This window comes from Xyrauchen texanus, chromosome 39 (assembly GCF_025860055.1).
Source record: "Xyrauchen texanus isolate HMW12.3.18 chromosome 39, RBS_HiC_50CHRs, whole genome shotgun sequence".
NCBI lineage: Eukaryota > Metazoa > Chordata > Actinopteri > Cypriniformes > Catostomidae > Xyrauchen > Xyrauchen texanus.
In genome coordinates, this window is record NC_068314.1 from 3,366,159 (window position 1) to 3,378,507 (window position 12,349).

The 12,349-nt window shown below is 38.7% G+C and overlaps 1 protein-coding gene across 2 annotated transcripts in view; it reads left to right on the forward strand.

The window, feature by feature from the left end:
• Positions 1 to 1,535: 1,535 nt before the first annotated feature.
• The window catches only part of LOC127632669 (interleukin-17 receptor D-like), a 41,143-nt gene continuing 30,329 nt past the window's right edge, over positions 1,536 to 12,349 (forward strand). For both annotated transcript variants that reach the window (XM_052111397.1, XM_052111398.1), the window contains exon 1: positions 1,536 to 1,676. In XM_052111397.1, coding sequence (XP_051967357.1) covers positions 1,563 to 1,676 — 114 coding nt within the window. In that variant the 5' untranslated portion in view covers positions 1,536 to 1,562. The remainder of the gene's footprint in view (positions 1,677 to 12,349) is intronic.

Consider the following 12,349-nt stretch of genomic DNA (forward strand, 5'->3'; position numbering starts at 1 on the left):
GTGTTCAGAAGCTCAATGAGGAGATGTTCATCATGTTCATGTTCACATATGTGTAAGGCTTCGGACCTGTGCACGCACACACACACACACACACACACACACACACACACACACACACACATACACACACAAACACGCTCACATACATGCACAAACTCTTTTGAGTATCACATGCTACAACAAGATTTTTCCTGTAATGACAACATCGTGGCTTATTATATGATATATTATACAGTATATACTATAGTATATATTTGTCCTTTATTTAACCAGGAAATAAAACTCACTGAGAATCTCTTTTACAGAAGTGTCCTGACCAAGACAGGCAGCCGCAGATGTTTACAATCTTAAATCAAATATAATGGTACAAATACAAATACATTCTATACATATAGTTAACATGCATTATGCAAGTTTTATGTATGCACAAAGTAGACAGATTATCTACTCTTTACCAGAATGTGCAGTATATATTAACTATATTCGGAAAAGCATACTACCAAACAACTCTACTATATCTTCAGCATGCAGTATGTATACTGTGTGCAGAATGGCTATTTTTGGAATGGGACACATTACTCAGCAAACTGGATTAAAAATATCATGCGCTATTGAACTTCTTCTTGAGGATGAAGACTTTTGATCAAACACAAATTGCATTAATCCTTGTGCGACCTTGTGTGTCTTTTTTCATTTTTGTTTTTTCAATAATGTTGGCTGTGTTAATGCCAATGGCACACATTTTGCCAAAGCTGTGTATTTTGGGGGGAATTTTTATATTTCAACTTCAGTTCCTATAACACATCTAAAATACACTGTGTACACAAAATAGTTAAACTCTGTACCTTCAGGACAAGAATGTCTCCAGTGAAACCCATTAAAATGGTAACATTTGATTCCCATGGCATTAAAGCATGAAATCATGATATTATGCTTTCATTCCGGAGCCCTAGTTTCAAAAAAGTTTATATTTTCCACCAGATGGCGCCATTTTTCTCACATTTCACCTATGGAGCAAATACAAGCTTTTCCCCTATTCTCTGTTTGCTGTATTATAGAGACCTGCAGACAACTGAATAAATGATGCAGATATAATTGTGTGGTTGTGTTGGTATAGATGTCATGAGCGTGTTTTGTATGTGTATTGAGAACTTTGTGTGTATGTGTGTGTAAAAACAAACTGTAATTTAAAGGGTTAAACTCCTTAAAATGAATGAATGTTTGGTAGTTATGATCAGGACTGATGTTGGTTAAAAAAGTCAGTGAAAGTGGAAAATAATATTAATATATAATATTATTATGGCAGTTTTTTTTACGCGGACATTTTTGCAATCTATATATTTATTAGATACCGTTCTACTTCTGACTGAAAGGTTCATTCACGCAATAAAAGAAGTAGGCAGTGTGCAGAACGTATACACCTAGTATGCAGTATGCAGTATGCAGTATGCAGCACGCTAGTACGCCACAGAGCTCCACCTCGCGGGGCGCGTGAACTCTCGGCGCTCTTCACTCTTCACTCGAGCGCACTTCCAGCAGAGAAGCTTCATGGACGGGAGAGAATGGCTGGATCACTAAGACTGTTTCACTTTCTTACGGCTTTATCCGTGTTTCTGTACTATAACGCGGTGGTGAACGGAGGCAAGAGAGGAAACTGGGATAAATGCAACTACAAGGTAAAGTTTGATCTGAAAAGCCAACTGAGAGAAAGAACAAGTTTAGTCACGTTACCTCAGAAGTCCCTTTGACACTTACTGTTATTGTTGCGTTTTTTATTCTCGTGTGTCCAAAACAAACGCTCTTACATCATGCCAGTGTTTTGAAGTTGTCCAGATCTATTAACTTTTAATTTATATTGACAAGTCCTTGATTATTTTTAAGCGTGTTTTATGGTTTCTAGTGTTCTTCACTCTATTGTTTAATGGGTTTGTCTTGTGCAAACAGTGTTCATCGGGTCAGCAGCGTTGTGATTTGGGGAAATGATCTTTTAAAAGGTCAGACGTGTGAAGAGTTACTCAGTAGGCTCTTTTGTTGATGTATTATTGGAGATTTGCTGAAGCTTTTGTGGTGGGAGTTGAATGGCGGCTAACTGGTGATCATTGTGAGACCTTTACAGATTTCCCTAAAGCATGTAATACATAGAATTGTTATTGTACATTGAAGTTTTGTTGCATGATTTAAAGTGTAATTCATTTTACATGCAGGCAAATACATTCAAATAAATAGAAACGATGTGTAATATGCAATATATGTACTAAACTATAACCCAAAGCTTGAGGAATGAAAGTTCAATAAGCCATTTAAACAGCTGAAACAAAAATAAATGACATCATTAATAATGCTTGCTGTACTGAACAGTTTTCCATGTGCAGTTGACAGTAGTGTAGTTATTTGCATGTAGTCTTTATGTCAAGGAAGGGCTTTTATAAATATTCAGTGGGATTCAAAGAGATACAAATGTAGGATTCAAAATATATCATTTATGTTTTTGGATTTTGAAGGAAAAAAAGGAACATTATGATGTAAAATGAAAAATAAATATTTAAGATATTTCTAGGTCACTAATCAAATCAAACTCATTTATACAGATGAGGAAAATGTCAAATATTCACAAGTTGACGCAGATTATTGAACCTGTGTATGAATTCAAAACGAACTCACACAAAATAGAAATTTTTTTTGCTGCTTGTTCAGATTACTTTATTAAAATGAACTGAAGCGTCACAATTCACAGAACTTGATTTCAAAGCGTTCTATCCATTTAAATTTGTAATACATGAGTTTACTTAATCTATTTGAGTTAGGACTACATGCTTTTTTGTGGTGTTAATGGACATTGATTAAACTGGGCAGGGGATATTTATTTCCCAATAAAAAATTTTAATTAGATTTTTGGGGGATTTTCTCCCCAATTTGGAATTGACAATGGGCTCGAAGTCCTCGTAGGTGGCATAGGAGAATCTCAGTTGCCTCCTTGTCTGAGACGTCAACCCACACATCTTATCACGTGGCTTGTTGAGTGAGATGTAGCGCGTGTGGAAACTTCACGCTATTCTCCGTGGCATCAACGCACATCTCGCCACGTGCCCCACAGAGAGCCAGAACTACATTATAGCGACCACGAGAAGGTTACCCCATGTGACTCTACCCTCCCTAGCAACCGGGCCAATTTGGTTGCATAGGACACCTGACTGGAGTCACTCAGCACACCCTGAATTGAAACTCGGGACTCCAGGGGTGGTAGACAGCGTCTTTAACCCACCCTGCTTTGTTGAGATTTAGAAAAGTTTCTTTTATGTTGGAGTTTTGGCGGTTACCATTATGGTGAAGAGTGGATCTTGAGTTTAAGATGAAGACGGGTACATCTGGCACATGCTTTCATTTTTAAAAAATCGCTGTGCTAACCAAAGCATTGATACCAAGCTGTATTCTGATGTGCTTCGCACCAACATGTGTTTAACATACTAATATGCATTATCACTAGCCAGTATATAGGCCTAATGAAATAAAATAATTTACTTTGAGTTTACTTAAACGTGTCTAATTTTTTTTATGTGTACCCAATTCAATTAGGTTCCCTTTACAGGATATATTTGAGCTGAGATTACAGAGTACAGGAAAACTCATTTGAAATGTGTGGATCCATTGTCCATGACTGAATCCAGTTAAGCCAAAAGTTCTTTTTGTGAGTGAAGATTGTGTTCTGCTTGGTTTATTATTACTCAACAGTCAGACTTTCCCCATTTTTAATAGCCTAGCGTGCAATATCTGCAACACTTTCTACCAGTTTTTGCATTCTATGCAAATTGGAATTAAGTGTGTAGTGATAAAGAATGATAAAGCACAAATATAGCCATTATAAGAGACTGTCCACACTTCCATGTTGTGTTTGCAGTGATTGTCATTTGCTTTTCTTCCTGTTGAGTGATGTCTGGTTGCTGGTGATAGACGGGCTATTGAATGACAGATTGCCCTGTAATCTCATTGTCTTTGGAGGGCTGGAGCTGCTTTGTAGTCGTTTCCCATAGGAAGTCAGGGAGTTATTTGCTCTATTAAAATTCTTTGGCATTTCCTCTGTTAGGAAGCCCAGGTCACCTCCCTCCACGGCAACATCAAACACCTGGCCTGTTGAAACAATCACTTCAGGTGTAAAGGACGTAATGTTCTTGTGAGCTGTGAATTCTGAAACACAGTTGAACTTGATGCATTTTATAGACAACAATGCAGCTGGATTTATTCAAGGTATATTTCCTCCAAAAATGAAAATTCTGTTATCATTTACTCACCCTCATGTTGTTCCGAACCTGCATGATATTCCTTTTTTGTCTGGAACACAAAAGTTGCATTTTTGACATATGCATTCCACTCTTTTCCATATAATGAAAATGAATGGGGACTGGGCTGTCATGCTTCAAAATGACATATAAAGGTCCAGGAAAGTGGTTGCTCTGTGTGAGAAACAAGCTGAAAGTTACATACCGGATATTCTTCACCTTTTGTGTTCCATGGTAGAATGAAAAGTAACATGGGTTTGGGGCGGCATGATGGTGAGTATTCTAAATAATGACATTTTTGATTTTAGGATGAATTATATGCATTAAATCATACCTGCCAGCTCTCCCAAATTTTACCAGGTTTCTCCCATTTTTCCACCCCTCCTACCGCTTTACTCCCAATTTACAATTTCTCCTGATAAACTCACGATTTTCTGCATCCACACTTTGGTTATGAGAATGTATTAGACCTATAGGTAGGGTTGACACTCATCCCGAAAAATATGGGATCGTCCCGAGACGCAATTTGTCCCATATGCTGATCAGCTGGTGTCAAGGCGATATAGTTCCAGATCGTTAATTTAACATTGATATACAATGTGTGGGTCCACACATTGTGCCGAAATGTGCTATTACTATGGAGGGTGTGATAGGGACCATCTAAAAAGTCCACACATTGTGCTAAAACTAGATTTTTTTATTGAAAGCAGAACGTTCAATATACATGTTCAATAAGATGTACAAAATTGTACAGATCCAACTGTGCATAATTACAATCACTCATAAAGTCATAAAGATATGAAGTACAGGCGAAGGAAAACATAAATAATTAAAATAAATAAAAACTACTTGAAAAATAAATATGATCCAACACTTTATGTTGGTATTATATATGTGTGTTTTTGGAAGTCATGGGTCAGGAAAGTTCTCAGCATATATGAAAGGATAAACACTTTATTATTAATAACTTAAAAAGCATTTATTGGTAAAACTGTGAAGGATGTGGTAAGGGACCATGTGAATACATGGTATTGTTCATCTCCAATGTAGTATTACTGACCGATGCTGCCACTCCCTATACGCATATTATGCAGTCTGCGTAGTGCACCTACTCCCTACACGGGAGACGTTCCTCGCAGATGCGAACTTTGTAACCAAATTCTCCCTATTTTTCACAATCTGACGTTGGCTTATTATTACTAGAAGTGGACTATAAAGCACGCCACCTTTTTAAGAGCTCCAACTGGTGATCTCATGTTGGTCTGTTCACCCTGGAGGTAAAGACGAAGCTCTGGATGTTCATGCCTATAGACTGAACATGTAATACGCGTGCGCATGACGTCATCGTTTTCACAAATTCACGTTTTTGCATGTTTACACGGAGATGATAACGTCATCGTTTTCAAAAACGTACACTTTGAAACCCGTTTTCAAAAGTTTGTGTTTTGAGGCCCTATAACGCCGTTGTCGTGTAAACAAACGGTCAAAACGCTTCAAGTTTTCCATTTTTAGTTGAAAACATTGTTGTGTAAATGGCCCCTAAGACTTGCTCTTTTCACCCGGTGGCTGATAAAATTGGCAATTTGATTTTAAACAATATCTAATGGAATGGTAGGCCTGTCAGCGTGAGCAAAAGGGCACTACTGCTGGATAAAAATTAAATAATGATTATAATATAATGATTATTTGTACTGCAACTTCTGATTGGAATACGGATAACATTACATGCCAATATGATGGTACATCTCATATCGTGCCATTGTTGAGACTACATAACTTCCTGTCTTTGCATTGTTTCCTATTTGACTGCTTGGTGGCCACACTGCTCACATTATGTCTGGGAAAAACAAAGGTAGTTATTTAAATTGGCCTCTGCTCCCTCCGAGCTTTGCTTGGCTCCAGCCGTGGGGGCAGAAAGCTCAAATGGATCTCCGATGGGGATCTGTTGGACTCAGATTAAAGTGGTTGTTCTCTCCGGAACTCCCAGTCATCTTGGCTCAAAATCATCCTGCCTATGGCTTTCCATCGAGTTCTCTGAGAAATCCCGCTGCCCAATAATTGTCCAAGTCTTAGAAATGAGCCTGACTTTCCTTTCCTCTCTGAAACTGACTTCATGCTCCATGTCTCTGTTAGAGAAATAAAGGACTTGAGCGTTGGAATTCATTACTGGACGGATATTAGCAGCTGTGTAATCGGTTTAGCAAAATTCCCATCCCTTTCCATCTGGTTAAGTTATGTTCTCAGAATGTGTGGGGAATGATGTCAGCCAAACCCTCACAAACATTAGCTAGTATCTTGAGATTGTTTCCAGCGAGAGCAATGGTTTCTGGGGGTGACACAGCAAGCGATTTGCATTAGTGGTGGCAAATGTGAGATCCGTTTACATTTAAAAAAAAAAAAAAAAAAGCTTTTTCAGGACAGTTGTGCAATCGAGGGAATCACAGAGATTAATATTAAACAGTTTAGAAATATGCAAGGCTTACACCCCTACCCTGATGCATGATTGAATATATGTGCCACCTCTATTTGTCTATTTCTATATGTGTTTCTCAAAAAAGTCTTTACTTTTTTGGTTTCTTGTAACATCTGGTTGGGGATGAATGATGGAAAAGGGGGTGTGTTTGACGCTGCTCACAATGCAGAGAAGGGGGGTTGTTTAAGATATTTCTGTGCCATCTTATGGGGGCATTGAAAACCATCCAAGCAGCTCGTCACCTTGGAGGCTGCGGTGGGAAAATCACTGGTTGGCTAGTTCTGAATCGAGCCGGTTCGCTGAACCGCTTTGAATTCTGGGACAGAGGTCTTTGAGTAGTGAAGCGTCTTTTGACCAGACGAGTGGCCCTGCTGTTCTCTCTCAATGAATGGATGTTGCTGGTAAACTTAGGTATGTTAAAAGTGAATTAAAAGTTGGGCTACTCTGTTCACCTCGGTTGGGTGCCTGTGATTGTTCAGTGATCACTTTAAAGAGCTTAGTTAGTTAGTCTTGGGTTGGTCTAGCAAAATCAACTGAGAAACTAATTAAAGACCCCATGAAATCAAACTTGTATCAAAAGAGTTTTGTGGCTTGTAGTCCTTGTCTGTTTGCATTTAGGCCATCTATATTCTAGTGTACTCCTAAAAGTTTTTTGTTAAGCAGAGTAGTGCTCAAATACTTTGATAGTGTTTCACATGCTGCAACACTGCTATTGCATCACTAATGTAAAGCATACATTGATGGCAGTTTAGTCCGATTCCCGAATGAATGACTCTTAGAGGATATTACTTTTAAATCATATAACGGAACAGTGATGTCTGATTGCCAAACGAATGACTCTCGTGAGCCAATTGTTTTTTAATCTACAGCATGAAACATTCAACACTAACTCCCGAATGACACTTTTCTTATTATCCAGTTTTAAGGAAAACCAAAAACTTGTCGCAAGTCATTCATTTTGTCATGTCCAGTTCCAGATTAACCACAATTGTTACTGTGCCATGTGTATTTCAGGCTCATGAGATTTCATGGGGTTTTTATGTGCTGAAAATAACCTCCCATAAAATCATAATTATTTTAGGCAGAACAAAAATATCTACTAGATTAAAACAGGATGAATTTGAACATTTATTTCTGCTGTTTTAGCTCACTTATAAACTCGTTCTGTCGCCAATCCTTGGGCGACCCTCAGGGTTGTAACCCGAGTCCTTTAGCATTATGGAGAGACCCGTCTGTGGTCATACCAGCCCTTCCTCTTTCTCTCTGCGGTCCCACACACTGAAGTCATTACAATCAATTAGCTGCTCTTTGCAACGGTCTAATCAAGCATCTGGTACTGGGGAACTTCCTGTCTGTAGGTTTCAGGCAACAATTTGAGATTATACAGTGTCTTTCCTTTAAAGGGTGTAGTATGTGGCCGCCTTGAGAGCTCTTAGCTTGGGGTGGATGCATCTTTTATGTACGCAGTTTGTGGGTGACGTGTGTAGATTAATACCACAACTTTTTATATGTGCTATCACTGATGTTTAAATAACTTTAATGAGGCTCAGAAGGTCCAGCATTTATTTGTTTTTTTCTCCCCAATTTGGAATGCCCAGTTCCCAATGCACTCTAAGTCCTCGTTGTGGCGTATTGACTCGCCTCAATCCGGGTGGTGGAGGACAAATCTCAGTTGCCTCCATGTCTGACACCGTCAATCCGCTCATCTTATCACCCACGCAAATCCACACAAGTTGAAGCAATTTAGCAAGTTGTTGAGAAAAGACCCTGTATACATCCATAATACACATCCCAGGTCTTATTATGCACAATTCATTACACAATAATGCACTTTAAAAGTTTCGATTTCAGTTGGAGTAAAAAATAGCCCAATTCATCTCTGAAATGTCATGTAAACGCCTTAGTCTGACTGAAATTGTACCAGTAATATTTTTGCAACAACGGACTAACAGACCTAATGGGATTGCAGCCATGGGTTTATCCAGCATACACGTAATTCAGACTGCAATTGGCCTTGGCGTTGTGCATGTGCATGGAAAGACATAGGTGACGTGCAGTGTTTATTATAAGACCCTTGCTTAAAATATGTAATTACGCATATTCACGAAGTGTACATGGTCCTAAAAATAGGCTTCATTTTCTTATTTGCTTTCTAATTTTTTAGGCAAAATATGACTAATTCTTTTCTTGACTGATTTTGTGAGAATCACCCCTATGCTTTTTGGTTGACGTCTCCAAGCCATCTTGCCTGTCATTCAGAGACCACTTTTCACCATCCGATCAATTCCCGAATGCCTTATGAAATGTGTTGGGACACATTTCGGAATGTAACGACTTGTGTAGCTAGAAACGATTTTGCATAGAGTATGTTTTGGGGCTCGGCTCTGGTGAGTTTAAAGAGTAGTTTCATTAAGAGGGGCCCTCTACCTTCAGGCTGAAAGGTTAGTCAGCAGCATGCATTCCCCTCTCTTGTGTCTCAACCGTTGTTCTTGGTACTGAGTCTGCGCTTTCCATTAGAGCGGCGAGATGATTCCGATCCTCTTCATGGACCGAGAGTTCTGGAAGCCCCCTGAGTAGTGGTGCATTCTTATTGCATGAAACATAAAACTCCAAATCCCACAAGCCCCTTGTCCTCCTCGTGAAGACTTCTGTTGTTTGCTAATGTCATCTGGCAGGTCATTCTTGGCAAACATTGACATGTATGTCGATGTTGAATCTTTTGAATCTTTTCTTTTGCCTCTTGTTGTGCTGTATTGCTGTTTTTTTTAATTTTATCACCACAAACTATTAATCCAGGCCTATAGGTGTATAATTGAAAGGGATTTGTTGAGTATCGGTTTCTTTCATGTCGTTTTGATTCAGAGAGCATGTCTGGACTTGTTTCTGGTGGTTTCTGCCGGCTGTGTTTACATCCTTTTTTAGTAATGTGCATTTCGATCACCAAAACAAGATATGATTACAATGTTCAAAAAATCCAAACAAATAGATGTCTTTAGATTACGATGACAGTCTTTCTTACCCTAGCAACCAGTTTAAACATTTAAAACAATAGGTTCATGACGGCAAGTTTTGCACTGGCAGCATTAAGAAAATGTACAAAAATCAAGTTTCTAATGATAATGAAACATATTTTGTTCATTTAAGTTGAGTAATAATGTATGCATGCTGTGTATTTCATTGCACTATATGTATGAAATCAACAGTTGTTCTGAGCGTCGTAAAGCTCTAGGACAGCGTTTGCCACGTGTTGCATGACAGAGAAGGTCAACTGTGCAGAAGTTCTTAAATCAATTTATGATGGTTCAGAGGTTAGATCTTCCAAGGTGTCTTTGAAGGTTTATAGTCCTTAAGTTCTAGTCTTATTGATCTGAGACCTTTCATGCATCTTCTCAGTATAGATACAGGGGAGATTCTGGTTGGGGAGGCAGTTCCAAGATCAATGCCAAGACACAAGCTCTTTCCAGAAGTTTTGGGTCTGGAAAACCAATCATCTCTCAAGGTTGTCCATGGAGGAACACTTTCTGTTAATCACATGAACGTGATCAACATGTGCTCGTCACACTTTGCCCAGCTCCTCCAGAGACTAGTTCAAGAATTCTTCAACCCTAAAATGATTGATTCCCTGCTTAAACTAGCACAGAGCACAGCTTGAAGGGGCCTGTAGATTTACAATTTGTGTATGTGGAGGGATGTACGCTCTAATGATTGTGTTGGAGATAAAGAGAGCACCTCAACTGTGCGTGAACAGGCTCTGTTTATGAAAATTAGCTCTGAAGAACTTAACCAGCTCATGTAAGAACATATGGGAGTGTTCTGTTGAGAGCATTTTGGTTACATGTCCATATAATATTTTTGTTATATGCTAGAAGACATACCATGAGTGAAATCAGCAGTCAACGCCATGGCTGAGCATTTTCACCTTGGAACTGCAGTTTACCGAAGACAGTCTCAAAAAGGTATTCAGACAGCCAGAGTTTCATCCGTCACAAACCTAAGTAACCAATCCCGTCAACTTGCGGGATGGGGCTTTCCATATCAATAGCATACACAACGGCGAAGAAAGGGTATCAGGAGAAGCCAGGTGTAGCTATGTATCGTATTTTGCAAGACATGTTCTGTTTTCGGATGCAAAGTTGTGAAAGCACAAATGGTGAGCCTTCATGTATTAGCAAAGGATCTGAAAATCAGAGATAATGAGAGCAGTTTATTTGGAAAAATCGTAATGTCCCAGCAAAACTTTCAGAGAAAACTCAGGTTTGCAGTAGTCATTTTCCAGAGAACTGTTTTGAAAATGTTACCCCAAAAACAGATGGGTTTTGCCACTACACTTGTATTGAAGCCCAATGCGGTTTCATCATTTATCCTGGGGACACATCGAGTACGGGCCAACATGTTGGTCTATGGGTAAGTTTCTTTTTCTTGTGTTTTATCTGTTGACTGTGTCCAACAAATCTGCAGTGTGCTAGATAAAGTTAGCCAACATTAGCATGCCAAGATGCTTGATGATTCATGTCAAATGCTGACAGGAAATTTTATATGGCTTGGGTATGTTGACAAAGAAAGTTACAGCAAACGTTACTTAAAACATATGCATATTGTATATTAGGATGTTAGTTATGATATAAAATATGCCTTTCTTCAGAGACTTTCTATTGTGTTCAAAGTGTTTGTTCCTAACGGCACATCAGGTTGTTTATCTTTACAAGGTATCTAACTTGGCGAATGGGAACAAGGTTTGTCTAACATTTGCAACACATTATTAGCTGTTTGATAACATAGTCAAGCCGAAGGATCGTAGTATCTATTACCGCTACATAACTTACGTTTCTAACATTGTAGAGAACGATACATAAAAAAGATTACCATTGTGATACATTGACTTGTTGGCGACCATGTACAATTCCCTCTTCTTCTTCAGAATCAGTTTCCGGTTCAAACGTATATGGCTGAATTACTCCAATATTACCACTTGCCATTGTGTAGTGTTTAATACCTTTACAGTGAACAGAGTTGATGGTTAGCAGGTAGCCCGAGCTGCAGGCGAGCAGTACAGGGGTGAATGGAGATGGAGGCGGGGCTAATTTGCATAATCGTAGATCCATGCATGCTAAACGAGGCAAAGGTGTAGAGTTGTATCTAAGCCATTTTAAGGCGTGAAGGGATTATTTTCATGGGAAAAAAAACCTTTTAAATATGTAATTTTGTTTAACAAAGATGAGTTTTTAGGGGTTAAACCAGTGACTGGAGAGGGAAACAGACTGAAGTCATGGTGCCCTCCAGCATTAGACTGAATGCAACAGAAACCCTTCATCATATGTACCCTCTCTGACCTGCTCATCCGGTCTCCCTTTGGGTAGTTTTTACAGAGCCATGCAGACCAGAGGCTTTACTGAGATTTAGAAACTTTATATGATAAATTTTTTAGATGTTGCTAATTATATAACCACAAATACACCCATATATCAGCAAGTTTTTTTCTGCCAATATTTGGAGATTATAAGATAATCGTATCGACTGATAATGTGACAGCTTGGCTGATTGAGTACTTAGTAAAAATGTTAAAATTTTTATGGATAGTGATAAACCGTTATATCAGACAGGC